Raw genomic sequence first — 27480 nt, forward strand, 5'->3', positions numbered from 1 at the left:
GACTCAGTCCCCCTCCAAATCAGACAGTCTGGCCCACCTGTGGTCACTTTAGACTCTTAGGTCAATATCAGCAACTGTTTGGGTGAAGAAATACTGAATGCATCTCTTGTACCAGGTACACAAGGCATCCATTTTTAAAAAGGTCACTTTTTTATCACATTAGGGACCCGGATTTGAAATCCAAGACCTTGCTACAGTTAACCAGCCATGATATTTACAGTTGATTGGTTGGTTGCTATATAAATAAGAAGCCAAGGCCAATAATTTTCTGGACACAGAACCATAATGGCAGCCACCACCCTCTGGTTTCCCATACGTAAAGCTAAGGAACACTGTGTCCAAAAGAAACTACGTTATTTTGCTTGTTTCTCGTCCTCATCGACCCATATAGTCAATGTATGGGAGAGAAAAAAAATTCCACCAGACTCACCCCGGTTCGTGGTCATGGTTACTCTCCCTTCCTAACATGAGAGCTGCTTGCAAGGCACGCCATCTGCTGTAATCAGCGACACCATGACGCAGAGTTATTTTTCCACCCCAATTCCCCAGACTTCCAGTATAATTACTAGGTAGGGAATTGAGTTAGGTTTTAGTAATGGACTTAGTTCCACCCACTGACTTCCATTCAAGGAAATGGGTTCCTCTCAGACGGGAATGGCCATTTCTTGCTTGCAATGTGGTTAGTTAGGCAACAGTCCAAGCAGCATAGAAACTTGGAAATTAACCTGACATCAAACCACACAGCATAGATCTTTTTCTATACAGTGTTTCTACCTAGCCTGGTCCCAGATCAGTTTGTACTGTCTTGCCACACTATAACCTTTAGGAGTTGTCAAGGTAGCACAAAACTATCTGGGACCAGGCTAGTTTCTATGGTGTCGTTGATCTATCAAGAGTTTATACTGGTAATTATGAGGCTGGAGGCCGTTTCTTTGCCTGCAATGTGGCTAGTCAGATAATAGGCGTAGAAACTGAAATTAACCCAACAATCACCATATTTATCTCCACTCTATAGCATACATATAGTGTTTCTATGGTGTTGTTGATCTATCAAATGTTAAATAATGATGGCTGGTTGCTTAAAAACAGGGCCGTTTTTAAGATCTGATGGAACCAGTATGGTATCTATTATGAAACTCTATAACCACACTCTCCTTTTAGTGATGAGCTGGCGAGGCTAGATGACTTCTCAACTTGACCAAACTACAGACCGTCAGAGATAATTACAGCCAAAACACAGTCCGTGGAAAGACAAGGGATTTTTCGGATAGACACTGGTGCCCCAAAACATGGAATCAGTCCTGTTTTATCTACTTATTTTACGAAACCTTTATTTAACCAGGCAAGTCAGTTAAGCTTGTTATTTTATTTACAATGACAGCCTGTATTCAAACAAAATAGAAGAGTTCAGAGACATTTTTGAATAAAAGAAAATGAATATAGTGCAATTAAGGCAAAAAGCAATGCGTGGAGGGAGGGATGGAAGGAAGCAGGGGTGGAGGGCATAGTACTGTACATCTGTTGTCTTATTGAATGAAGTCAGCAGGATAACAGCTGCGTCTGTGGTCAGGGAAATCCCAATCTAACCTTTCTCCAAAACCAACAAAAGCCAAATCCAATACGTACAAATATTTTCTATTTAGCCATGGATTCTTCTCAGCCCCAGAGACTACTGGGAATGACAGTGAATTCTGATACAGAGGATTTATTGAGGGATTCATTTTCATCTTCAAAGTAATAGTTGTTGAGTTTCAAAGTACTCGCTTGCCAGTCCTCAGTCGGGGGGACTCTCCTTTCAAAACACTCGCTTGACTTTCACTGTCCGTTGTAATGCAAGTCATGCTAATCTCACTCTCACTCACTGTCGCACTCTCCCACTCTCTCCTCAGGTCCTGGCCATATGCATCATCCAGTTGGAGAGGATACGAGGCTGTCGTTCCTCCGTCTTCCTCTTCCTGTTCTGGGTCCTGGCGGTGGTGTGTTCCCTGGTGCCCCTACGGGCAAAGATCCAGCTGGTTATGTACGAGGTACGGTAGTAGAACATGACTTTATTCTCCATGGTCTATGGGAAAAGTAGCAGGTGTGATGACACAGGCACTAACATACTCAGTGTCTGCATGACTGATGTTACAAGTAGTCAAGATTATTCTCACACGCTATGTGAATGAAGGTTAATAGAGACTACTGTCAAAACAGTCATGACACACAGTCATTTTGGAACTTAGGAAACAATTTACTTGGATGAATATGCTACGCCTACATCCTGACTGTTATGTCTGCTTAGGTTTGCACTCAGTGACCCCGCAGAAGCAGTTTGCCTGAAGGGTTGTCTAGGGTCTAGGGTTGTCTACCCATAGTCTAGACTTAGAGACTAGAGAGCACATTGCTTGATATAGAGATGCTGTTGTGCCTGCTAAGCTTTATTCGTAACTCCACAAAATGAACCAAGGGTTTTCTAGTCTAGACTTAGCATGACTTGGGTTTAAATGCATTGCCTCCCCAAAGTCGACAGAGGAAACCCTGCAGTGTTGCTAGGGCGGATGACAGACACCGCCAACTCTCGTCTCCCTTGTCTCCCTAAAGCCTCTGTAGATTGCTAGACTCCCCTCCTCTCATCCGGTGTCTCTTCCTTACAGACACTGCAATCATTGTCCTCGTATTTGTCACAACGGTAACAGCATTCATGTTTTTAGAAACACACTCATCCATATCACATCCTTATCGCCTCCAGTATGACATTACCACACGTAGTGTTTAGGCCAGCGGTAATGACAGCTCTGAGGTAAAACCGATAGTGATGGTGAGACAACCCAACATGGCAGCCCAGGGTCAGACCAGAGGCACGTCAGCACCACTTTATAGGCAGGAGCAGGTAGCAAACACCTACTGGGACCAACCTACTGGGAAATACAGTATTTGTGTTATCCTCTCAACACAGTCACATACACCAGGAGAACAAAACATTAAGGACACCTTCCTAATATTGAGTTGCACCCCCTTTTCCCCTCAGAACAGCCTCAATACATCGGTACAAGGTGTTGAAAGTGTTCCACAGGGATGCTGGCCCATGTTGTCTCCAATGCTTCCCACAGTTGTGTCAAGTTGGCTGGATGTCCTTTGGGTGGTGGACCCTTCTTGATACAGACTAGAAACTGTTGAGCGTGAAAACCCTGATTGGATTTAGCAGGTGACATCAATAAGGGACCATAGCTTTCACCTGGATTGACCTGGTCAGTCTGTCACGGAAAGAGCATGTTTTGTACACTAGTGTATAGACGGACACATTTTCAAACGTGCACACACGTGGCCACCAGCACTGATCATTTGGCCAAACTCAGAGAAGAACTTTGAGACAGCTCTTCTGGTAGACTAGCAACAACATTATAAGACAGTTCCTGTATCTCAACATGAGACATTTCACTGCAACGGTAAAAGGACTGAGTGTACAGAGCTCATTTTTGGTTTGGTTTTGCAGACCCAATTCCCTCGGCTCGTTGGTCAGACCAGCTGACCTATGTTTACAGGCCTATATTACCACCCACTCCTAGCCCCATACCAACCTGAACCTGTTTTCACTATGCGGCCGGATTTAGTTTGTTCTCCCCATCTGCACTCTGGGCGCAACATAGTGTGAGGTTGTCATCAACAACTACAGGAAACGGAGGGCCGAATATTCCCCCATTCACATGGGCTGTAGTGGAGCGGGTCGAGAGCTTCAAGATCCTCGGTGTCCACATCACTAAGGACCTATCATGGTCCAAACACACCAACACAGTCGTGAAGAAGGCCCGACAATGCCTCTTCCCCGTCAGGAGGCTGAAAAGATTTGTCATGGGACGTCAGATCGTCAAAAAGTTCTACAGCTGCACCATTGAGAGCATCTTGACTGGCTGCATCACTGCGTGGTGTGGCAACTGCTCGGCATCTGACCGCAAGACGCTACAGAGGGTGGTGCGTATGGCCCAGTACATCACTGGGGTTGAACTCCCTGCCATCCAGGACCTCTATAACTGGTGGTGCCAGAGGAAGGGCCTAAAAATATCAAAAACTGTCAAAAACTCCAGCCAACCAAGTCATAGACTGTTCTCTCTGCTACCGCATGGCAAACAGTACAGGAGTGCTAAGTCTGGGACCAAAAGGTTCCTGAACCGCTTCTACCCCCCAAGTCATAAGAGTGCTAAATAGTTAACCGGAATATCTGCATTGACCCTTTTTGCACTATTTCTGACTCTATGCACACACACTGGACTATACCCACACACTCACACATACTTACACTGACACTCCAACACATGCACGCACACACAGGCACACATTCGCCACACACATACTTATCACATACAGTAATAGACATTAGCAGCAGTGTATCTATCTTGTTGCCTAGTCACTTTACCCCTACCTATATGTACATATCTACCTCAGTTTCCTCATACATCGACTAGGTACTGGTACCCCCTGTACTGTACATAGCGAAGCTATCATTCTCATAAGCATTTCACTGTAAATCTACACCTGTTGTTTATGAAGCATCTGACAATTACAATTTGATCATAAGACGTACCTGTGAGGCAGATAGCCTAGCGGTTAAGAGCATTCAAATCCCTGAGGCAACTAGATGAAAAATATTTGAACCCTAACTCCTTCTTTAAGGGCTGGATAAGAGCGTCTGCTAAGTGATTAAAATGTCAAAATCACTCCAACTGCCGTTTACTATGGCTCTAACTTGCACACAAAGGGAAATGGGTAAACATTAGGTTGACACATGGGCCATCAAAAACAGGCCTGCTGGTCTCTTATAAGTTAAGAATAACATGTGAAAACCACATTTCACATAATACGTGGTTAATATCCCTGTTTTGGCTGTCTTCCATTGAGAAAGAGGGAGGGAGGGTTGTTGGTTTGTGTCTGCTTCCCCCACAATCTCTCTATTTACAGATACGGGTCGTAGCGTGACTGCAGGGAGCTTTTTACTGTTGCTTCATTTATATAAAGCCACGTATTAAAGACTTTGGTTTTTCACCACGATTTGGCTTTACGGTTCAAAATAAGCTTTATTGAGTCTATCTGTGATCGTGGCATATAACCATATCACGTCCTATATAGTGTGCCTTATGTTGAGTTCAAGTATGGGAAATCTTGAAATCTTTATCTGATAAGAAAAGCTTGCATTTTGACAAACTCATGCAAACCCACGCTGATGAAATAAAAAGTATCGCAATTAATGATACATTGTTTACTAGTTGTGACAGAGCATTTACATTGAAACGTGATTTCCTTGATGCCACAGTTCCAACCAACCCATTTCCCTGTGTCTTAAAACTCAAGAGATGCATGTCTCAGTAACCCACAAATGGTTACACAGCTATATGTTGCATGAGAAATGCAATGACAACAATAATGTTGGCAATTGTATTTATTTAACCTTTATTTACTTAGGCAAATCATGTAATATTCACTGTTCTTCTTTTTTAACAGGGTATCACCACCGATATTGTGAGATACACAGCGTTTTTCTCCTACTTCTCACTCCAACTGGCCCAGCTCTTCCTGTGTTGTTTCGCTGACCAGCCTCCAGAGGGGAAAACCGTCCTCGTCAAGGTAGGCATTAGATCAGAACGTGGGCTATATTTCACTTCCGTCAAAATGCTCTCTCCTTCCAAAACATGAGAGAATGCTTGGGCAGAGACTGGGATTGAGAATAGAAGCCATCTTGTGGTTTTCGACTTTCGTTGTCAACACACTCACTGAGTTTCCCTTTTGGTGGAAGCTCAAGTGATTCACTTCCTCTCTCTGCCCACTTTCCTATGAGGACAGTGTGAATTAATGAATGAATGTGTGTTGTCTACTCTGTCCATTCCATACACACGACTCACACACCACATGAACCATGCTACGATCGCTACACCACTACTACACCAACGCAGTTCTGTATTTATGCGGTTTACGGAATCATACTCTCTCACGGTCGGTCCAATCAAAAAAGACTGATGAATCATGTTCCAACCAAACAACCATAGCGACTATAACAACTCCTGTTCTAATCAACCTGACTTTGGTAGTGGTAGCTACAGTGAAGCCTATATAGTCCATGACATGACATGATACTGTATCTTGAGAGAAAAACAAGAAAACAAACTGTCCCAAAAAACTCAGAAATGTCTCTCAGCATCTGTCCTGGTCGGCCAGCGGTAGTGAGGTTCAGAGGACTGGAAGCCACAGCCTGGTGCAAGAGCCACACCCTAGTGTGTTCTCTGCTCTCCCCCACATCTTGGTCAGAGATTCTCATAGTCAGTCACAACAACAGAGAAAGCGAGGGATGGAGAGGAAGAGTGAGAGAGAGAGAGACAGAGTAAGACCTCCGGTGAGGGGGCGGTAAAGGGAAGAGAGGTTGCCAAAGATCGAGCATGAGCACAAATTGCTAGTGTGTAGGTGTGTGTTCAGCATGGTGCCACAGTGACGACACGTTACCACCCAGCATGGACCTCAAATTCTCCTCCCAACCCTAGCTCCAACACTAAATCTAACTGTTTACGCGCTTTACTCCTGTACACAGTCTCCAGCTATTTACACATGCAGTTTCCACTGAGGACCACCTTACTGCATCATGCTGTTTAAACTCATTAGCATCCAGTAAATAGACTCCACAAGTACATCATAGAACCATTAAAGTCAGCCACAGAGGAATCCTATGTTTTACCAATGCCTTTAAACATTGAGAGATTTACATGGTGGTCAAAGTCAGTGGCATTCACCCTCTAATGTGTTTCAGAACCCATGTCCAGTCAAGGATGCCTCTTTCCTGTCAAAGATGCTCTTCTGGTGGTTTACTGGGTAAGATGGTTTAATGAAACTCTCAAACAACATGTTGACTTGTTTGAAAAATCTTTTATACTGTAAATCTTATAATGTACGTGGGTGTTTGTGTATAACTTATACACTGAGTGTACAAAACCTGAAGAACACCTGCTCTTTCCATGACATAGACTGACCAGGTGCAAGTCAATATTAGGAAGGTGTTCTTAATTTGCACACTCAGTGTATCATCGCTGTTCCCCTCAGGCTGGTGGTTAAAGGTTATCGTACCCCTCTGGAAGCTGGAGACCTGTGGAACCTGAGGGAAGAGGACACATCAGACAAGATCATCTCTGATCTGGAGGAGGAGTGGACAACAGAATGCGCCAAACTGCAACAGTAAGAACCAATTACAATATGCATACTCTCGCCAAACTAATTCTGTAGCTTCAGAGACTCAGGAATCAATAAGCTTAATTTTATGACATTGACATTGTGTTTAAACTTCACAATAGTGTCTGCCTAGAACTCTAGATGATCGAGATCCCTTGAGGAGCTTGTGTAGTTGTAATCGGAAAAACAAGCTGTCTCGCTAAGGGACACTTAAGTCCGGAAATAGGTCAAAATAAGTCCCCTAAGGACAGCATACTGTAACGTCGAGACACTAGCTTTGAAGATCCCATTGTTAAATTCCAAAACCTTGCGTTAAGCGCTCCTCTACTCACGTGTGAGCAGGATAATGCCTTTTATGGCTGCTGAAAAGTCTTCTCTTCCATTTTTGCATCGGAGATGTGTCAAATGAACAACCAAGACTGTTGTTGAATTTCTTTCATCCCTTTGTTTCATATAAAAAAAAAAAACAGGCAACATGTAGGGCCATCAAATTCAGATGTCCTCTCTGTCTGTTTGTTTTTCCAGGCAGGAGAAGACTATGGCGGCAGGCGTGGCGCTGGGCACCAGACTGCCTGACCAGGCCCAGATACTCAGGAAGCTGCAGAAGGAGCAGAGCTCCGGCTTCTGTCTGCTGAGAACACTGGCCCGGAACTTCGGACCTTACTTCCTTACTGGGACGATGTGCATCATCTTCCACGACTTCTTTATGTTTGCCATCCCTCAGGTGCTCAGGTAAAAATGGCTAAGGGTTTGACGTTAATTCTACACAGGAGACTAAGCTCCCAAAAATCCATGGCATCACATCGTAAACAAAGCCATCATAAACTGGGCAGCACTTGACACAATAATCCCTTGCAAGTCAGACAGATTCCACGTCTATTTCCAATGCCCTTGACATTGATATACATACTAAAATGTCCATTTGGCAACCTTAATACTGGACCTGCCATGCTTGACCCCATCTCTGGCACCCAATGCCAGTCTAGACAGGAACCTTGTTGTTGTTGTTGCACAACCATGGCTTGGTGGAAGTGTTAATTACAGTCAAGAGAAAGGAGTCAGAGACCACAGCTTTCTGCCCCAACATGGAGAGTCAAGGACATTAGCTTAGCTTAAGGGAGGGAAGAAAATAAAGAAAGGAGGGAAAGAGAGAGTGAAGAGAAGGCTCTAAACGGCAGAAAGGCTGAGGTTGCTCTGGTGGACCACAATAAGAGAGCCACTAGCCAAGTGTTGAGGCCAGCCCAGCCACAAGAGGAGCACTGTTGTGCAACTAGAGACGGCTTTGTGTCGACCAGCAGGCCCTGCGGCCACACTAATGATCATAGTCCGCATAGGGCTGCATGGCAAAGCAGTGAAAGTTAAGGAACATGACAGGGGTACACAAAGCTGACAGAGAACAGTAACTTGTCTGTGCTTATGACTCCATTAAATGCACTGCATTGGCAGTGGCACAGTGTCCATGTTCAGTGTATAGGCTTATGTTTTATAGTGTGAATAAGACTGTTGAGTTGAGTATCCAGAAACATGAAGCAGAACGTATCCACAGGAAGTACTGTATGATATTACCATGTTCTCTCTTTCACCCTTATCCCCTCTCCAACAGTCTTCTTCTGGGCTTCATGAACGAAGAAGACGCCCCCCTGTGGAAGGGTTACTTCTACGCTACCCTGATGTTCCTGTTGTCCTGTCTCCAGTCCCTGTTCAACCATCAGTACATGTACACCTGCTTCACCGTGGGCATGAGAGTGAAGACAGCCGTGATGGGACTGGTCTACAGAAAGGTACGTCATCGTGCCAACCAGTAGACAGTGGGTGACTGGGCGTCACGTTGTAAACATTGGCTCCTAATGGCAGGCTTGAAATTCCAACGTAAATAAACTATACCTCGACAATTAACATATTATTTTCCCAAGGACCAAGAAGAAAACATTGAAAAATAAATATGTTGTCAAGTTAGGGTTTATTTAAGTTGGAAAAAGAGGTTATGAATGTTAAGAAACCTTGAAACCAAGTGTTACATAATACTCATTTACTGGAGGTTTAACTTGGCTGTTCTGTTTTTCCTCTAGTCTTTGGTGATCAACAGTGCATCTAGGAGGACGTGCACAGTGGGGGAGATCGTCAACCTGGTATCAGCCGACACTCAGAAGCTCATGGACTTTGTGGTTTACTTCAACGCAGTGTGGCTGGCTCCTATCGAGATCGCCCTCTGCCTCTTCTTCCTCTGGCAGGTATGGATGGCACTGTCACTTCTGGTTTTGTGGGTACTCATTGATGACGGACATATGTTTTCTTTGGTACTCATTTATAACAAACATTGCTTTTGATGACTTGTGTAAAACGATGCCATTTTACAGCACCTAGGCCCATCTGCGCTAGCCGGAATTGCCACCGTCATCCTCATCTTCCCACTCAACGGATTCATCGCCAAGAAAAGGAGCAAACTGCAGGTACGGACATGTCCTAAGAGGAGATTCATATGCACTTTGACCTCAGTGCAAAAAGATCTGGGACCAGACAGCCTTTCCAGGCTACTTTGACCCCAGGCAGTAGCCGAAACAGAATGTGATTTTGCATGTTTGGTCAGGGATGCCACAGCTGGTTTACATAGCCGAAGCAGAGCTGTGTGGGAGTGCGGGTTGGATGGATGTCTCCACCATGTTATGCTTATGAAAAACAACCACAGAAAAAAGGGTCTATAAAAGGGTATATTTTTCATTTGTTTTTTGGAAAAACAACAGACAGTTTTGTCAATAATGCCTGTTTTAATCTAACTTACAGTCGTAGAATGTCACTGACCGCTTTCCTGGCCGCTTTGTTGTTTCCTCGTCGTAAAACTGCTAACTGTTAAGAACTGTGTTCAATACTGTAACAGAGTACTATTCTAATTAAATTAAACAAGTACATACTTCTGTAGAGTGCTCAACATTAGCTGTTACTTGACAAGTATTTGCAGCTGTAACTGACAACTCTATGTCTATAAAATCCAATTAAATCCCATTTTATTTGTCACATGCTTCGTCAAACAAAAAAACACACAAAATAGCAGAATTGGTCAGGAGCCTGTAAGACGGCTACTATCCACTGCAGCGCCATCTTGAGATGAGTAATAGATACAGGTATGCTGGTGCAACAACACTTCTATAGGTTTTCTATTGTGCTGTTCTCTTGTGGTGTTGATGTCCTCTTCCCTCTTTTTAGAAGGGCCGACTATCTATTTAACCACGTCTTTGAATGCTTCTCCCTAGGAGGTACAGATGAAGTTTATGGATGGGCGAATCAAGCTGATGAACGAGATCCTGAACGGGATCAAGATCTTGAAGTTCTATGCATGGGAGAAGGCCTTTCTGGAGCAGGTCCTGGGATACAGGGAGAAAGAACTGAAGGCCCTGAAGAAGTCCCAGATCCTCTACTCCATCTCCATCGCCTCCTTCAACTCATCCACTTTCCTGGTATGTGCATTACAATATAACTAGTAGTAATAGTTATTTGGTCTTTCGGAGTATAGCTCAGTGTCTACTCTTTACTGTTTTTCTTTAAAAAAAACTTTTTCAGATGTAACAACAAAAACAGTACAACCTCAACCCCTCATTCTCCCCTCCCTCCACTCTCTCTCTCCCTCCCTCCCTCCAAACCACCCTCCACACCACCCACCCACCAAGGCATCTATAAAAGTCAATTAAATAGGAAAGAAGTTAAATAAAAAGTTAAATAAAAAGAATTTGCAGCACAAATGGCCACTAGAACAGACATGGCTGCTTATCAAAATACGCAAGTTACACTAAGTAAAAGACAGGCTCTCCACGTATTGTATTAATGGGGACCAGGCTAAGTCGAACTTTGTTGGAACCCATGCACAGTGTACCTAACCTTCTCCAGAGGCAGAGATGACATCACCTCCTTAACCCACTGCATAAAGGAGGGCGGCTTTGCAGACTTCCAGTGAAAGAGGACAAGGCGGCGAGCTAGCAGCGTGGTAGCATTCTGGTCTAGGGGAAGTACCCCAAAAATGTCAGTGACCGGGTTGGGGTCACTGCCCCCAAAAAATGTGGGATACATATGTGTAAACAGTTGTATTACACATATGTGAGAATGCCTCAAAAATGGGGTCCCAGAGGCCACTCAAAGATTGGCATGACTAAAACATGTGTCCCACAGTCGCTGGACTCTGGTGGCATCTCAAACACTTGGGGTCAACATTTGGGTATATTTTTGCCAATCTGTCATTTGGATAATGGAGAATGAGCAAAACCTTAAACTGAATAAGCCCATGCCTTATGCAAAATGATGATGTGTGGATACGCTCAATACTTTGTTGCCATATATCATCAGGAAGCTCGCCACCTATGTCTTGCGTCCATGCAGATTTTGTATTTGCCAAGGAAGGAGGATTTATGTTCTGTATTATGTTGTATAATCTGGAGATTTTGCCTTCAGATACGGGTTAAGATCTAAGCACCTGTCGACTGGACACTTAGTGAGCTCGAGTGGAAATTAAGGGAAATGTTTTTGGGCAATGTTTTTGCAGATAGCTAAAAAAAGTGGGTATTGGGAAAATGATGATCAACACTCAGAGTATCGAATGAGACAAAGGTGTTATCAACAAATGGGTCACAAAAAACACCAGACCGTTCCTATGCCAGAACTGGAATGCTGTGTCAATCTGTGACGCTGGGAAGAAAGGATTAGATGCTAATGGAGAGAAGCCGCTTGCTTGTTTAAGGCTACTAAAGTGATTTGTTTGATGGAAAGATTGTCAAATTTTCGATTGGTGTAGCAGTCTCTCTTTGTAGAGTTCAGAAGTCGGAGAAGAGGCATCTGTTGTCCACATCTAGAATCAGTTGAGATAGCTCCGATAAGCATTTGGTGCGCTGTTTGTTGTCATACACTGTGTATGAAATAATTTGGCTTCTAAGATTTGCTTTTAACGACTCCCACACAGTAGAGTGAGACACATCAGGGGTGCAGTTGTTCTGTAAAAAGACATCAATGTGAGTTGATGTGTATTTTTTAAAGGCACTAAAAGATAGTAGTAGTGGGTTAAGTCTCCATGCGCTTTGTGACACAGTACTGTCCGGAAAGCGGATATCTAGCTGGACAGGGCTACGGTCTGAGATAGGACAGGGCTATGGTCTGAGATAACGATGCTGCGATTTTGGCTATTAGTTACAAAATGAAGAATTCTATTGTCCAGCAGGAAAAAGTCAATCCTAGAGTATGTGGACTGTAGAAAAAAAGGAGTACTGTGGACTGGAGAAAAAAAAGAAGTACTGTTTAGCAGTGGGATTGCTCCTCCTCCATGGATCAGACAAATGATAGGATTCTAGAATGAGTTGATTACTGCATCTGATTTTGAAATTACATTGTTGGGCTTCGGTCTGGATCTGTCTAGACTTGGATGCATTACACAATTGAAATCTCCGCCCAATATCAAATGATGAGTGTTAAGGTCAGGAAGTGTTGCGATGAGGTCAGAGAAAAATGTAGCGTCATCCCAATTAGGACCATAGAGGTTAGCCAGAATAACCTGTGTGCTAAACCATTTCCCCATTACTATAATATATCTTCCATTAGTATCTGAAATTACTTTGGAGGAACGGGGTGCCCCTCTGGCCTTTGCACCAACTTTGGAGTGAAATATTTGGTCTACCTATCCTCTCTTTAGTTTATCAAGGTCGCTGGACCGGAGATGGGTCTCTTGGAGAAAAACAATGTCCAGACTTAAGGACATAAGATTAGCATACACTCGGCTACGCTTGACCGCCTGGTTAATTCCTTTCACGTTCCAGCTGATAAAGCATGTGGAGCCTAGAGTATGTGAATTAGGCATAGTCATAGTAACCAGAAATGAATGTTAGTACAATCACATGGCCAGTGTGCTGAAAGGTCGGAGTAATTAAATATAAAGAAAAGAAAAAACAGCTAAAACAACAAAATACGCAGGAGAAAAGCTTGGACCCCTATGCTGTCCTTCCCCCTGTTGGAAGGCTGCATCTACCTCTCCTAGACCAGAGCAAAATGCTACCATGTTCAAATGAACCTCAGTAGAGCTCTATCCAGGGCCAACATAATAACGTTACAACTAGGGAAGGGATTCTGGATGGAACCACCAAAATTATCGAAGATATCTTATGCAATATGCACATTTTAAGGATAGTAAAACAATATATAAAAAATGAAGTATATGTTCCCCCCCTCAACCCCATCCACTTGGAATGCCTTAAAACATATACTTATATATTTATATATACACACACACACACATAACTCTCAAAACATTTAATTAAATAAGTAAATAGGGGTGGAAAAAAGAAGTACAATTCAAAATCTGTATAAATATAACCCTCTGTTGAACATCCTAATAAGCCAGAACAGCGAAAATTGATTGGAAAATGCATGGTAATTAATACCCGTGCTGCAGTGTTCGCTCGGCTATACAGGTCTACTCTTTTCTATCCATAGCTTCAAGCCTCACAGTAGAAATGTATCATCACTAAATTCTGTGTGTGATGGTTACAGTTACAGCTTCAGGTCACTGTGTCCCAATCATGCTTATTTGTTTTCCCCCCCAGATTGCCTTTTCCATGTTTGGTGTCTATGTGCTGATTGATGACAAGAACGTCCTAGATGCCCAGAAGGTCTTTGTCTCCATGGCTCTCATCAACATTCTGAAGACCCCACTGAGCCAGCTACCCTTTGCCATGAGCACTACCATGCAGGTGAAATACAATGTCCAGTATTCAACAGACCAAACCAATGTATAATGCTTTGTCCTGCTGTTCTAAAAAAAAAAAAAAAATCTTTGAATTTTAGGCCATTGTCTCGCTGAAGCGCTTAGGGAAATACCTGTGTTCTGAGGAGCTGAAAGACGACAATGTAGCCAAGGCCCCTTTGAGTACTGGTAAGAACACCTACTGGTGCCATGTATGTTGACATACTTGACCTATAACTTTTAGTTCCAAGTGGAGCAAAGGGCTTTGTATCAGCCTATAGCAATTAATCAACAAAAACACTCATAGCAACTCTTACCCAGTGGGAACTGTGGTCTGCCTCTGCCTGTCGTAACCAATAAAAACAAGCCTCCGAAGATTTGTTGTTTACATCCATGGCATTCTATCCAGAAGCCTTAATGGTAATGTTATGTTGTCACTTCCTGTGATCGAGGTCGACTGGGGAGACTGAGTAATGATAGGATGTTGCCATCCAGTGGTTGAATGTAAATTACTTCTAGACAGTCAGACGTATGATTCCAGATAAATAAAAGCAGTTTTCTTCGCCTGTAATCCGTCAACACTTCCTTAAGACAGCTCGTAAAAAGAACACACTGTAATTTTAGACCTCTTGTAATTATGTAGACTCTGCAATTTGACATGTCACTTAAAAGGACATTATATTTTTAACGTTGGGTAGTTGTTGGGTGCATAAACGGGTGCATAAACTGTTATGCCTATATGCAGAGAGGAAATATTAGTGTCTTTTTTCAATGGTTCCTCTCTTTCTCTCTCCCTCTGTTTTTCTATTTTCTTCTCAGATGGGGAAGGTGTGTTGATAGACAATGGAACGTTCAGTTGGACTAAAGAAGGTCCTCCGTGCCTTAAAAGGTAAATCATAACAGTATTCCCATTTTCACACGTTCTGAAGTTTAAGTTAAAAGACTCAACTCCACTCCTCTGTTTACAGGATTAATGTGCGTGTACCCCAGGGTTCACTGGTGGCGGTGGTGGGCCATGTGGGTAGCGGGAAGTCCTCCCTGCTGTCTGCCATGCTTGGAGAGACAGAGAAGAGGAGCGGCAGTGTCTCAATTAAGGTAAAAAAGTTATCTTAAAATAGGAAGCAACAGAAGTTGAATATATTGAATCTAAGGTTTTCAGTTTCAGTGTTACAATCTGTCTGTGAGGGTCTGGTTTACACTCAATGTTCTTCTTCTTCAAAGCTAATGTTCCTCTATTTATTTTTCTGTCTCCACAGGGCTCAGTGGCCTATGTCCCTCAGCAGGCCTGGATCCAGAATGCCACGGTCCAGGACAATGTTATGTTTGGTCGTGAGAAGCAGAAGACCTGGTACCAGCGGGTGTTGGACGCCTGTGCTCTGCTGCCTGACCTGGAGATCCTGCCTGCTGGAGACTCCACAGAGATTGGGGAGAAGGTGTGAAAATAATCTTCTAGAATTCCACCTCATTTCACTAGATGGTCAATCAAATGGTCTTTTAGAATGTTCTGGAATCTTGAGTCATGTCTTCTTCTTGATTGTTCTCCCTGACAGGGTCTGAACCTCTCGGGTGGTCAGAAGCAGAGGGTGAGCCTGGCAAGGGCTGTGTACAGGAAGGCTGACGTCTATCTGCTGGATGACCCCCTGTCTGCTGTGGATGCTCATGTGGGGCAACACATCTTCGACAAAGTCATCGGACCCAAGGGAGTGCTAAGAGATAAGGTAAAACTATGACCAAAATATGATCTCTATTAACAGTCAGAGTGACACTTGTAGAAATCAATATTAGAAGCTTACACGTAACCGACTGTTCCTTGTGTGGTTTTGAGATGGAAAAGCATGATTTTGCAGATTCTTCAAATCAAATCCACCATTTGTATTAGGCTAGTTCCGCTGATCGTCTATTTTGATTAATCCTGCTCCTGTGGTTTATGCTACCAGACCCGTGTCCTAGTAACCCATGGGATGAGCTTCCTGCCTCAGGCGGACCTCATCCTGGTGCTGGTGGACGGGGAGATCACAGAGAGTGGCTCCTACCAGGAGTTGCTGAGCCGCCACGGGGCCTTTGCAGACTTCATCCATACCTTCGCCAGCAACGACCGTAAAGAGAGTGTCACAGAGACCGCCGCACAGAGAGGTAGGACCTCATTGTAATGAAATTTGGGAGAAGTCATTATCGCCATTGATGAACAAACATTTGCTTCTCAACAACAAGCTTTTCACCATGTAAATGAACATTTTGTACCATTGCTGCAGGTGCCAGGAGGGCCAGCTCGCGGCTGAGTGTGACAGACTTCATGCCATTCTCAAGAGATCTATCCCAAGAGCAGCTCATTGGGTAAGTGAATTTCCAGCGCACATTACATAATATTTTCCTGATAACATCATGGTTCTAATTGATTCAATGGTATAATAAACGTCTATTGGAGAAAACGTCACATTGAGCATGCCAAGCATCTTAAAAATAAAAACCTAACTGAAACCCCTCTATGTTCTCTAGGGGAGACACCAACAGTACTAACCTGCAGGGTATGGAGCCCATGTCTGAGATAGAAGAGGAGCAGGTTCCTGAGGACTTGGGAAAGCTGATGGAGGTTGACAAGGCACGCACTGGGAGGGTGAGTCTAGAAGAAGAGCTGATCTTTGACTGCACCTCTTATGGTTAAAAATGGTTCAAACTAAATGAAAGTCTCCATAGCCATACAGGTTGTACCCATTTGAGCGCTCCAGTACATTGTTTCTTTAAAACAAACGGAGCTTCTTTCTCACCTTTCACATATTAACAGGTGTTTGTCAATTTCTAGCAACTGATTGCCTGTCCTTTTTACCACAGGTGAGGCTGGAGATGTACATGGAGTACTTCAAGACCATCGGCATGGCCTTCATCATCCCCATCGTCTTCCTGTACGCCTTCCAGCAGGGGGCCTCGCTGGCCTACAACTACTGGCTGAGCCTGTGGGCCGACGAACCCATCGTCAACGGCACCCAGGTCGACACGGACATGAAGCTGGCCGTCTACGGGGCTCTGGGCTTCGCACAAGGTCAGTGGTGAATGCATTTTACTGGGAAAAGACACCAAAGATAAAAGTAGGTCCTTTTGACTTGGATGAAGAGAAACAGCATAGACTACAGTTTAGCTAGAATCCTTAATGGTGAAACAGCATAGACTACAGTTTAGCTAGAATCCTTGATGGTGAAACAGCATAGACTACAGTTTAGCTAGAATCCTTAATGGTGAAACAGCATAGACTACAGTTTAGCTAGAATCCTTGATGGTGAAACAGCATAGACTACAGTTTAGCTAGAATCCTTAATGGTGAAACAGCATAGACTACAGTTTAGCTAGAATCCTTAATGGTGAAACAGCATAGACTACAGTTTAGCTAGAATCCTTAATGGTGAAACAGCATAGACTACAGTTTAGCTAGAATCCTTAATGGTGAAGCTGACAGGTACGTTTGGGGCTATTACAACAACAAATTAGTTACTCCGAAGAATGAACACTCTTTTTCCCCCTCAGACATTATTGCATGCACGACTGAACAGCAGAATATGTACTGCATTTTGTTTTACCATGCTGCTTGACACACCTCAACTCTGTTTCGTTCATAAAACAAAAACAATAACAACAAAAGGTGCTGGGGCAGACAGAGGCGCTGTTTCCCCTAATGCGGATTCCATCTTTAATCCCACTAATGTTTGTTTATTTGGATCTGTTATAACCCTCCATTGTACTAGTCCTCCAAGAGTCCTTCTGAGAGATTGAGAGTTTCAGTATCTGATATAAACCACAGTTGCCAAACAGCAGGGATCCTAATAGCAGTTTATTTTATATTTCAGGAATCGCTATTTTCGGCACCACGGTGGCCATTTCGGTCGGAGGTATCATCGCGTCCCGGCACCTCCACATGGACCTCCTGAAGAACGTTCTCCACTCCCCCATGTCTTTCTTTGAGACCACCCCCAGTGGGAACCTCCTAAACCGTTTTGCCAAGGAGATCGACGCTATCGACTGCATGATCCCCGACGGCCTCAAGATGATGCTGGGGTACCTCTTCAAGCTGATGGAAGTCTGTATCATCGTCATGCTGGCTACACCTTTTGCGGCGGTCGTCATCCTGCCCCTCGCCATTCTCTACGCCTTCGTTCAGGTATGTTTCTAACCGACTGAGACACTGTTTTGTGGAAGAATAATAGTTTTAGACTCTTGAAAACTAAAATTGCGGATTTTGCAAGTTGTTGGTTTTGCGTGGTGATTTATCCCACATGCTAACATAGTAGTGATAAGTAATGGCAGGCTACATGCTGTAAATCCACTAGAAATGCTGGAGTGGAAAACCCACTTCCACACACATACACCACCTCTTAGTACTTTCGGTTCATTAAAACGTCATGTTTTATTTTTCCGTTGTGCATTACAGAGTTTCTACGTGGCCACATCCTGCCAGCTGCGGAGGCTGGAGTCGGTGAGCCGCTCGCCCATCTACACCCACTTCAACGAGACGGTGCAGGGAGCCAGTGTCATACGGGCCTTCGGAGAACAGCACCGCTTCATTGTGCAGGCTAACAAGAGGGTCGACTTCAACCAGACCTCCTACTTCCCCCGCTTTGTGGCCACCAGGTTAGGGATGGGGATGGGTTGCCAACTGGTGATTTGACACAATCAAAACACCTCCATGATGAGTGATGGAGGCCAACACTTTCTCCACAACTAATCAGGCTTTCATCTCCTGATATCCGCAGGTGGTTGGCAGTTAATCTTGAGTTTGTCGGTAACGGTGTGGTTTTAGCCGCAGCTATTCTCTCAGTGATGGGGAAAGACACCCTGAGCCCTGGCATTGTTGGTTTGGCTGTGTCACACTCCCTCCAGGTAAGATATTACACCCTATACCGTAGTCATTATAGGTAAACAACTCATTTAGCAACAAAGAAGAATAGTAATTTTTATATTTTGTACCCGGCTACAATCACACAAAACCCATTACAGGCCATCCCTTTTATTGCATCAGAAAGTGTGTGGTTTACCAAACTGAAAAACCCCCCCAGAAGAATAGCCTACCTACGTGCTGCACAATCCTAACTGCATATTACCTCAAACGAGAGGGCTCTGTTTTAATTTGAACCTCGCAATTGTGTTGTGCAGGTGACCGGCATTCTGAGCTGGATTGTGAGATCATGGACAGACGTAGAGAACAACATTGTGTCTGTTGAGAGGGTGAAGGAGTATGCTGACACTGCAAAAGAGGTAAGCATCTGCATACCTTCTCTGTTAGCTAATACCCCCCCAATGAAATGAGCTGTTATATAAGTAATATGCATGACATGAGCAGTGACATTAACATTGTAAGTTATGTAGGCAGTTACTGTTTCATTATTGTAATTCATTCTCTTTTTAAGTTTTACAGTAACTGAAGTGTTGTCAAACTAACCCTTTTCTAGCCAGGTTTACAGTAACTGGAGTGTTGTCAAACTAACCATTCTTTAGCCAGGTTTATAGTAACTGGAGTGTTGCCAAACTAACCATTTTCTAGCCAGGTTTACAGTAACTGAAGTGTTGCCAAACTAACCATTCTTTAGCCAGGTTTACAGTATCTGAAGTCTTGCCAAACTAACCATTATCTAGCAAGGTTTACAGTAACTGAAGTGTTGTGCAACTAACCTGTTTAGATCTATAGACATAGAGGGACAAAGAATATAGATATAGAGACACAGATCCATTTAATCTTAACTGTTCTCTATACTCACCAGGCTGGGTGGACCGTGGAGGGCAGTTCCCTGCCTCTGGCCTGGCCTCAGACTGGCACTATAGAGTTCCAAGACTATGGACTGCAGTACCGCAAGGGCCTGGACTGGGCACTGAAAGGCATCACCCTGAAAATCCAGGAGAGAGAAAAGGTCAGTACAATCTAGAATGAGGTAGCCTTCTACAGTACCCATAATGCTTTGTTGATTATATTCAGTTTTGTCTGAAGCAACATACTCCTTTTGTATCATACTTAGGACCAGGGGTATTTTCCCGGCCATGTTACCTGACCAGTAAAAACTATTTGATCCTATCTAACGAAGGGTCTAATTTGTCATTCTTAGGTTGGCATTGTGGGCAGAACCGGAGCTGGAAAGTCTTCCCTTGCCCTGGGGATCTTCAGAATCCTAGAGGCAGCCAAGGGAGAGATCTACATCGATGGAGTCAACATCGCAGAGATCGGACTCCACGACCTCAGATCCCGCATTACCATCATCCCACAGGTACTACAGTTATTGATTGATCGATATTATTTGATAATCCCCCAAAAATGTCTTACTACAGTGATGGTAACTGACTTTTGCTTCTTCCTCCAACAGGACCCTGTGTTGTTCTCCGGCACTCTGCGTATGAACCTTGACCCCTTCGACACGTATACTGACGAGGAAATATGGAGTTCGCTAGAGCTTGCTCACCTCAAGAACTTTGTGTCCAACCTGCCTGACAAACTGAATTATGAGTGCTCGGAAGGAGGAGAGAACCTCAGGTACGGACAAATGATATATTTGACCAAATAACATAATAGTATCGATAAATATATAATATATTCCATTTAGCAGACGCTTTCATCCAAAGCAACTTACAGTCATGCGTGCCTACACTTGAGGCATGCATATCTGTCAAGCCTACTCCCGCTCTTCCCTCCTGGCGCTCGAGGTAATCACTTTGTTGATTACCCCCTGTATATCTGTCTGTTCCTTGGTTGTGTTCCCCGCATTGTGTTTGTTATGTGTTCCTGTCCAGGTGTTGTTCCTGTTCTGTTTAATGTCCGTCAGCTAATAAACCTTCACTCCCCGTACCTGCTTCTCATCTCCTGCGTCGCTCCCGTAACAATATGTGACACATATCAATTGAGCTACAAAGAACCCCCAAAGACCAAACACAAAGCATATAGGCTAGGGCTGGTGTCCTGCATCCAGATTAAGCCTATTCCTGGACTGAAAATTATATTGAGCATTATTTTTGCTTCATCTGGTCTACTATATCTGGTTCTATCATCTGTCAACCTCTATATTCTGTGCTTTGGTGCTCAAAAGTTTAAGTGTCAATATTCAACCTTCCTTCATTTGTCTTCTCTAGTCTGGGTCAGCGCCAGCTGGTCTGCCTGGCCCGCGCTCTCCTCCGTAAGACCAAGATCCTGGTTCTCGACGAGGCCACGGCCGCTGTGGACCTGGAGACAGACACCCTGATCCAGTCCACCATCAGACAACAGTTTGAGGACTGCACCGTGCTCACCATCGCCCACCGCCTCAACACCATCATGGACTATACCAGGTAAGGCTCTCTGCTATACTTTTTGCCCAGCGACAGTTCTCTCAAGTTTAGGATGTGCATATCAATTCCTTTCCTACACCTAGTAGCTACTGCGCCCCAGTCAAATGATGTCGCAACATCTCAAAATCAATGGTTCAGTCACAGAATTTGACACTTCTCTCTCTTCCTTCCACAGAGTGATAGTGATGGACAAAGGCCACATCTCGGAGATGGACTCCCCAACCAACCTCATCTCAAACAGGGGACAGTTCTACCGTATGTGCCGAGAGGCTGGGCTAGTCTAAAACCTACCCAGCTCCGAGGTGGCTCTGGCCAGGGGAAAATTCTGATGGCCCTGGCTCTTCCAAACCAACACATGTAGAACCGGCCATTCCAAGCTCCACGATCCAGGCAGTTCAAACTCTTCCTGAGAGCAATGCTTTTAGAACGACCCGGAACTGAAGTCGATGTAAACCAAAGATGACCCAGAAGCGAAGCTGATGATGATTTAGTGAACAGTATGTGCTCTCTGGTCACAATAAAGACATGAAACCTACGCACACTCAAACTGGTGCTCGGAAGGGGAAAGAGACATCAAGCCCCGATCTCAAAGACTGTGATTTATGAAGCTATTATTGGACGCAGATGGGTTGTTGCTAGGCAAACATTTTAAATATTGTATATAGGCTGTGCCAATGAAACTTACGGAGATGAAAGTCAGACTGAGTGCAAAATCCAAAGGACTTTGGTTCAGTCTCTGAATGTGAACCAAATTATTTTTGTAGATCTGCTACATTTTATGAAGCATCTTTTTGAAGAACACCTGGGTACCTTTGATGTTGAGTTGAAATCTCAGGCAACCAAATCCGACTATTTAGTTCCTATCAGTGATGGTAACTGACATTTGGTTCTTCCTCCAACAGGACCCCGTGTTATCATGTCATCAGACAGAAAAAAAGTTTATAATGAATTCATATCTATTCTCATACCATCCAACCACAGGGTAAGTCTAGAGAAAGTGGAGCAATATTCTCTGACCGACCACTAGCCTTAAAGGGCTGACCCTGTAAAACCCAGAAAACACAAAGCTTTTCACAGTCATCAATCTAAAATGGAACCCTATTCCACAGAATATAGTGCACTTTCTTAGGTTTTGTACTATATAGGGAATAGGGTGCCATTTCAGACGCACTCAGTCTGATTCCTACCCAGCCATTTCAGTGTTTTATGAGTCTGGTCAAAGAAGAAAACACTGCAGCGAGCCAAGGTGCTTAGCTAGCCTAGCGTCCAACTGTTCTGCGGTATTTGTATATTTCAGTCTTAGTAAACACAAATTGGTCAATAGAATCTGTATGGTCGGGTATGTAGGCCTAAAAACCTGGACGTTCAACTGTTACAGTGGTGACGGGAAACCCGACAGGAATGAAGAGAACGCCTTTTCAAAACAATGGACAAAATGTGTTAAAAAAGTTTCTCTACTTTACATCTACCAGTCGTTCCACCTACACACAGACACCCTAATTCTCAAAGCTATGGGTGCGACACACGTGCAGGCACACAGACCACCTAATTCTCAAAGCTATGGGTGACATATTGAGGTAACAGACTCTCATCACATACCATTCAATGTTAGTGTTATTATTCCTTTGGTTCCAGTTATGACTGACTGTAAATAGACATTCCTTCCTGTTTATATCTATAACATGGACTTTTCCAAAAGAAGTCAAAAGATCTTAATATTTTTGTCTTACTGGTTTAGACAATATGCTAAGAAGAAACTACAATATTTATGTGATATAATGAACATGTAAGTTGCCTTCAAATTCTAAGAGATTGTATTATATTTATACTTTTTGTATTCAATCTGTTAATTTTTTGATTGAACATTTTACTGTGCAATAATTCATGCTGGAAATAATAAAACTGTTTTGAAAATAATGTTTTTGTGAGTCTCATCTGTGAAACAATACAATTATGCCTCTATGCCTTATATAAGTATGAGTCCAGCATGACTGCAGGCAGTTGGGTAATGTAATGACTGTAATATAAATGGGATCACATTTTCCAAAGCCTGTCATTGACAGGGTGTGCAGACCACGGGAGGCTGCTGAGGGGAGGACAGCTTATAACAATGGCCAGAACAGAGCAAATGGAATGTGTTTGATGTATTTGATATCATTCCAACTCCATTCCAGCCTTTACCACGAGCCTGTCCTCCCCAATTAAGTTGCCACTAACCTCCTGCGATGCATAATTTGCTTACAGTAAAGGCACTAGTCACCACAGCCAAAGTCATAAACTCTCTACTTAAAATATGATTTTAAACCTAACCTTAATCGCACTGCTAACATTATGCCTATACCTGACCTTATATTAAGAACAAAAAGCTAATTTTTGTTTTCATAAATGTTTACGACACAGACCATTTTGACTTTGTCGCTGTGGGAACTAATGGAAAACGATTTGGTCATGCCCAGGCAAGTAACCCATTTAGACCACTAGGTGGGAGCAAAAGTTAACTTGTGCAGCTAAGTTTCCCCTTTGACCTCGGTGAGGGATACGAACGTCATTTGTTTATACCTGTTGCAATGGCGACCTTAACGGAACTGAAATGCGGTAAGCATTGTCCTTTCTTTCACTTTAAAGTCTATATTACATTTATTAAACGGAAGCGAATTGCAACTGTTTCATAGTTCGTGCAACGCACAGTGTAAGACGACAGTAGGTAACGTTAGCTAGCTATCAAAGTTTGCCTGGCTATCGTACAGAACAACACACCTTAAAGTGTACGTTGTCAATATGTCTCCACAATTTGCAGAGGTTTTTATGATACCATTTTCAACAACTTATCTTCTCTCCCAGCTCTGAGAGAGAGCCTGGAGTCTCGAGGTGTGTTGGGTCAGCTGAAAGCTCGGATCAGAGCTGAGGTGTTCAATGCGCTCGATGATCAGAGCGAGCCGCGTCCTGCGCTGTCGCACGACAACCTTCTAATCAACGAGCTCATCCGCGAGTACCTGGAATTCAACAAGTATCGATACACAGCGTCTGTGTTGACAGCAGGTGAATATTATGCATTCAATTCAACCATATGACAATCAATTTCAGAACGGAATATAAGTGCCATTGGTAGGTTCACCGTTATTCAATTACAAGTTGGATTTTATGACCTTATCAAATCAATGTTTTTCAGAATCAGGTCAACCTGAGGTACCACTTGACAGACAGTTCATGGCGAATGAGCTGAAAGTGGTGGAGGACCCCAGTTCCAGATCTGTGTAAGTTTATCTAGAAATGATTCATAAAAGGCCACAGGAAACCGATTCCAGACCTGAAATACTTATCCTATCCTGATTGAAAACTGTAAATACTACTATTAGACCTAGTAAAGACACACAGTTTAAGTCAGACGTTTACATACACCTGTGACCCAAGTACATTTAAACTCAGTTGTTTTCACAATTCCTGACATTTAATCCTAGTAAAAATTCCCTGTCTTAGGTCAGTTAGGATCACCACTTTATTGTAAGAATGTATAATGTCAGAATAATAGTAGAGAAGGATTTATTTAAGCTTTTATTTATTTCCTCACATTCCCAGTGGGGCAGAAGTTTACATACACTCAATTAGTATTTGGTAGCATTACCTTTAAATTGTTTAACTTGGGTCAAACGTTCCAGGTACCTTTCCACAAGCTTCCCATAATAAATTGGGTGAATTTTGGCCCATTCCTCCTGACAGAGCTGGTGTAACTGAGTCAGGTTTGTAGGCCTCCTTGCTCGCACATGCTTTTTTAGTTCTGCCCACAAAATTTCTATAGGCTTGAGGTCAGGGCTTTGTGATGGCCACTCCAATATCTTGACTTTGTTGTCCTTAAGCCATTTTGCCACAACTTTGGAAGTATGCTTGGGTTCATTGTCCATTTGGAAGACCCATTTGCAACCAAGCTTTAACTTCCTGACTGATATCTTGAGATGTTGCTTCAATATATCCACATAATTTTCAATCCTCATTATGCCATCTATTTTGTGAAGTGTACCAGTCCCTCCTGCAGCAAAGCACCCCACAACATGATGCTGCCACCCCCGTGCTTCACTGTTGGGATGGTGTTCTTCGGCTTGCAAGCATCCCCCTTTTTCCTCCAAACATAACGGTGATCATTATGGCCAACAGTTCTATTTTTGTTTCATCAGACCAGAGGACATTTCTCCAAAAAGTACAATCTTTGTCCCCATGTGCAGTTGCAAACCGTAGTCTGGCTTTTTTTAATGGCGGTTTTGGAGTAGTAGCTTCTTCCTTGCTGAGCGGCATTTCAGGTTATGTTGATATAGGACTCATTTTAGTGTGGATATAGATACTTTTGTACCTGTTTCCTCCAGCATCTTCACAAGGTCCTTTGCTGTTGTTCCTGAGATTGATTTACACTTTTCGCACCAAAGTACGTTCATCTCTAGGAGAGAGAACGCGTCTCCTTCCTGAGCGGTATGACGGCTGCGTAGTCCCATGGTGTTTATACTTGCATACTATTGTTTGTACAGATAAACATGGTACCTTCAGGCATTTGGAAATTGCTCCCAAGGATGAACCAGACTTGTGGAGGTCTACATTTTTTTTTCTGAGGTCTTGGCTGATTCCTGTTGATTTTCCCATGATGTCAAGCAAAGAAGCACTGAGTTTGAAGGTAAGCCTTGAAATACATCCAAAGGTACACCTCCAATTGAGTCAAATTATGTCAATTAGCCTATCAGAAGCATCTAAAGCCATGACATCATTTTCTGGAATTTTCCAAGCTGTTTAAAGGCACAGTCAACTTAGTGTATGTACATTTCTGACCCACTGGAATTGTGATACAGTGAATAATAAGTGAAATAATCTGTCTGTAAACAATTGTTTGGAAAATGTCTTGTGTCATGCACGAAGTAGATGTCCTAACCGACTTGCCAAAACTATAGTTTGTTAAGAAGAAAATTGTGAAGTGGTTGAAAAATGAGTTTTAATGACTCCAACCTAATACCCTGACTACACCGTGCGCGAGCATTGCAAAATAAATGTAGGAATCTATGTTATTCAATTATTGCACCCACACTGCTCGCGCGCGTCAACGAGCATCTGCGTTGCCAAGGGATAAAATAGAAGTCATTTCTATTTCTGACGTAGATCGCGCTGCAAGTCCTGCCTCTCCCATCTCCTCACTGGTTTATAGAAGCAGGTACCCACGTGCCATCTCCTCATTGATTATACCCACCTTTGTGACTGAAAGATGAACTTTGTTGCCGGTCGTCGTGGTAATACTGTGAAAGTTTAGATGCCAATCACCATATAAGTTCAAAGATGAAAAAGCTTGCATTGAGGAGAGATGACTAGAAACGATTCGGTTGACCGTTTTATGTGTGGATTAATTGTCGGAGTAGAGAACCTTGTGCATTTCAGGTAAAATAACAACTCAATGTTTATATCCCAGGACAAATTAGCTAGCAACAGCAAGCTAGCTAAATAGGACAAATTAGCTAGCAAGTGCAAGCTAAATTGCCATACATGTTTAATGCTTTTCGACCTGTCCTCAAATGAATGTAATTGGTTCAGAGTTTGTTTTGATATTTTAACCTGCGTGTCGTGATCGCGTTTGGTGTGGGGGGGACAAAATAAATGTATGCACGATGGCGCACGCGCGCAGGCGGTTTGGGTTCCGTGTTAGTGTATGTAAACTTCCGACTTCAACTGTACATATTGTGTGTTTTCAGGCCTCTACTGTACGGCTTGCTATCCCACTTCCTAAGCAGCAGCGGAGACAGTGGAGGGAAGCTGTTTCTCAGGGGCTCAGCACCTGCTACTATGACCAGAGACTCTAACACACTCCCTGGTCCTGAGTCTTAACACAGGTGTGTCCTGTCTGTCACTCCAGATTGCACTGGAACTGGGGGTGTTGAGCAATTTATTAAAAAAACATTTTACATTTTTTGCAGTTGATGTCAAGAAAGCCTTAGTAGTGTGTGTTAATGTTGCCAAAACAGGATAAAATCAACAGGTCTGTAAATGTAGTCTGTTCTTCACTACTGCTATGTCCGCATAGCTGTACATACTGTAGTAAGCGTTTGATGTGCCAATTGCTCATGAAGATGTATCTAAAATAAATAGTTATTTTAATACATTTTTACTTTAATAAAGCATTTTTAGCATATATGTAATTATTCGATTTTAGGGCTAAGCTACACATGTTGATTTTGTTGATGTGGATCTATAGGGAATCTTTTCTATTTTGTCATTAGGTCTATTGTTTGTAGCCAATGGGTTTATAACTGTTATGTTTCATCACA

General features: G+C 43.2%; 2 protein-coding genes and 1 long non-coding RNA gene across 3 annotated transcripts in view; 2 read left to right on the top strand and 1 right to left on the bottom strand.

Annotated features, from left to right (window-relative positions):
* Positions 1 to 22627, top strand: part of abcc6a (ATP-binding cassette, sub-family C (CFTR/MRP), member 6a) — a 32198-nt gene extending 9571 nt beyond the window's left edge. The window contains exons 4-31 of the mRNA XM_055906860.1: positions 1890 to 2027; positions 5476 to 5598; positions 6770 to 6831; positions 7060 to 7191; positions 7711 to 7917; positions 8789 to 8966; positions 9255 to 9416; positions 9543 to 9635; positions 10434 to 10637; positions 13758 to 13904; positions 13999 to 14086; positions 14717 to 14786; positions 14866 to 14992; positions 15154 to 15330; positions 15448 to 15615; positions 15835 to 16030; positions 16150 to 16231; positions 16394 to 16511; positions 16727 to 16934; positions 17734 to 18044; positions 18315 to 18514; positions 18637 to 18763; positions 19037 to 19138; positions 19642 to 19788; positions 19981 to 20139; positions 20236 to 20402; positions 20996 to 21190; positions 21366 to 22627. Of these exons, the coding sequence (XP_055762835.1) occupies positions 1890 to 2027; positions 5476 to 5598; positions 6770 to 6831; positions 7060 to 7191; positions 7711 to 7917; positions 8789 to 8966; positions 9255 to 9416; positions 9543 to 9635; positions 10434 to 10637; positions 13758 to 13904; positions 13999 to 14086; positions 14717 to 14786; positions 14866 to 14992; positions 15154 to 15330; positions 15448 to 15615; positions 15835 to 16030; positions 16150 to 16231; positions 16394 to 16511; positions 16727 to 16934; positions 17734 to 18044; positions 18315 to 18514; positions 18637 to 18763; positions 19037 to 19138; positions 19642 to 19788; positions 19981 to 20139; positions 20236 to 20402; positions 20996 to 21190; positions 21366 to 21474 (4197 nt within the window). The 3' untranslated portion in view covers positions 21475 to 22627. The remainder of the gene's footprint in view (positions 1 to 1889; positions 2028 to 5475; positions 5599 to 6769; positions 6832 to 7059; positions 7192 to 7710; positions 7918 to 8788; positions 8967 to 9254; positions 9417 to 9542; positions 9636 to 10433; positions 10638 to 13757; positions 13905 to 13998; positions 14087 to 14716; positions 14787 to 14865; positions 14993 to 15153; positions 15331 to 15447; positions 15616 to 15834; positions 16031 to 16149; positions 16232 to 16393; positions 16512 to 16726; positions 16935 to 17733; positions 18045 to 18314; positions 18515 to 18636; positions 18764 to 19036; positions 19139 to 19641; positions 19789 to 19980; positions 20140 to 20235; positions 20403 to 20995; positions 21191 to 21365) is intronic.
* On the bottom strand, positions 5251 to 24181 carry LOC129839424 (uncharacterized). The gene is made up of 3 exons (XR_008757019.1): positions 24003 to 24181; positions 19639 to 19764; positions 5251 to 7111 (listed from the first exon to the last, which is right to left on the bottom strand). It is a non-coding gene; the product is annotated as an uncharacterized LOC129839424 (long non-coding RNA).
* Positions 23677 to 27099, top strand: LOC129839422 (centrosomal protein 20-like). The gene is made up of 4 exons (XM_055906858.1): positions 23677 to 23785; positions 24032 to 24229; positions 24360 to 24444; positions 26908 to 27099. The coding sequence occupies exons 1-4, from the start codon at positions 23758 to 23760 to the stop codon at positions 27038 to 27040; spliced, it is 444 nt and encodes a 147-aa protein (XP_055762833.1). The 5' UTR covers positions 23677 to 23757; the 3' UTR covers positions 27041 to 27099.
* Positions 27100 to 27480: the final 381 nt, after the last annotated feature.

This window comes from Salvelinus fontinalis, chromosome 40, assembly GCF_029448725.1.
Source record: "Salvelinus fontinalis isolate EN_2023a chromosome 40, ASM2944872v1, whole genome shotgun sequence".
Lineage (NCBI taxonomy): Eukaryota > Metazoa > Chordata > Actinopteri > Salmoniformes > Salmonidae > Salvelinus > Salvelinus fontinalis.

What these genes read in the sequence shown, in the direction of transcription:
- LOC129839422 (XM_055906858.1), top strand. Translation starts at nt 23,758, where the DNA reads ATGGCGACCTTAACGGAACTGAAATGCG. An exon ending in CTTAACGGAACTGAAATGCG is followed by an intron (nt 23,786 to 24,031) that starts GTAAGCATTGTC and finishes CTTCTCTCCCAG; the next exon opens with CTCTGAGAGAGAGCCTGGAG. An exon ending in GACCCCAGTTCCAGATCTGT is followed by an intron (nt 24,445 to 26,907) that starts GTAAGTTTATCT and finishes GTGTGTTTTCAG; the next exon opens with GCCTCTACTGTACGGCTTGC.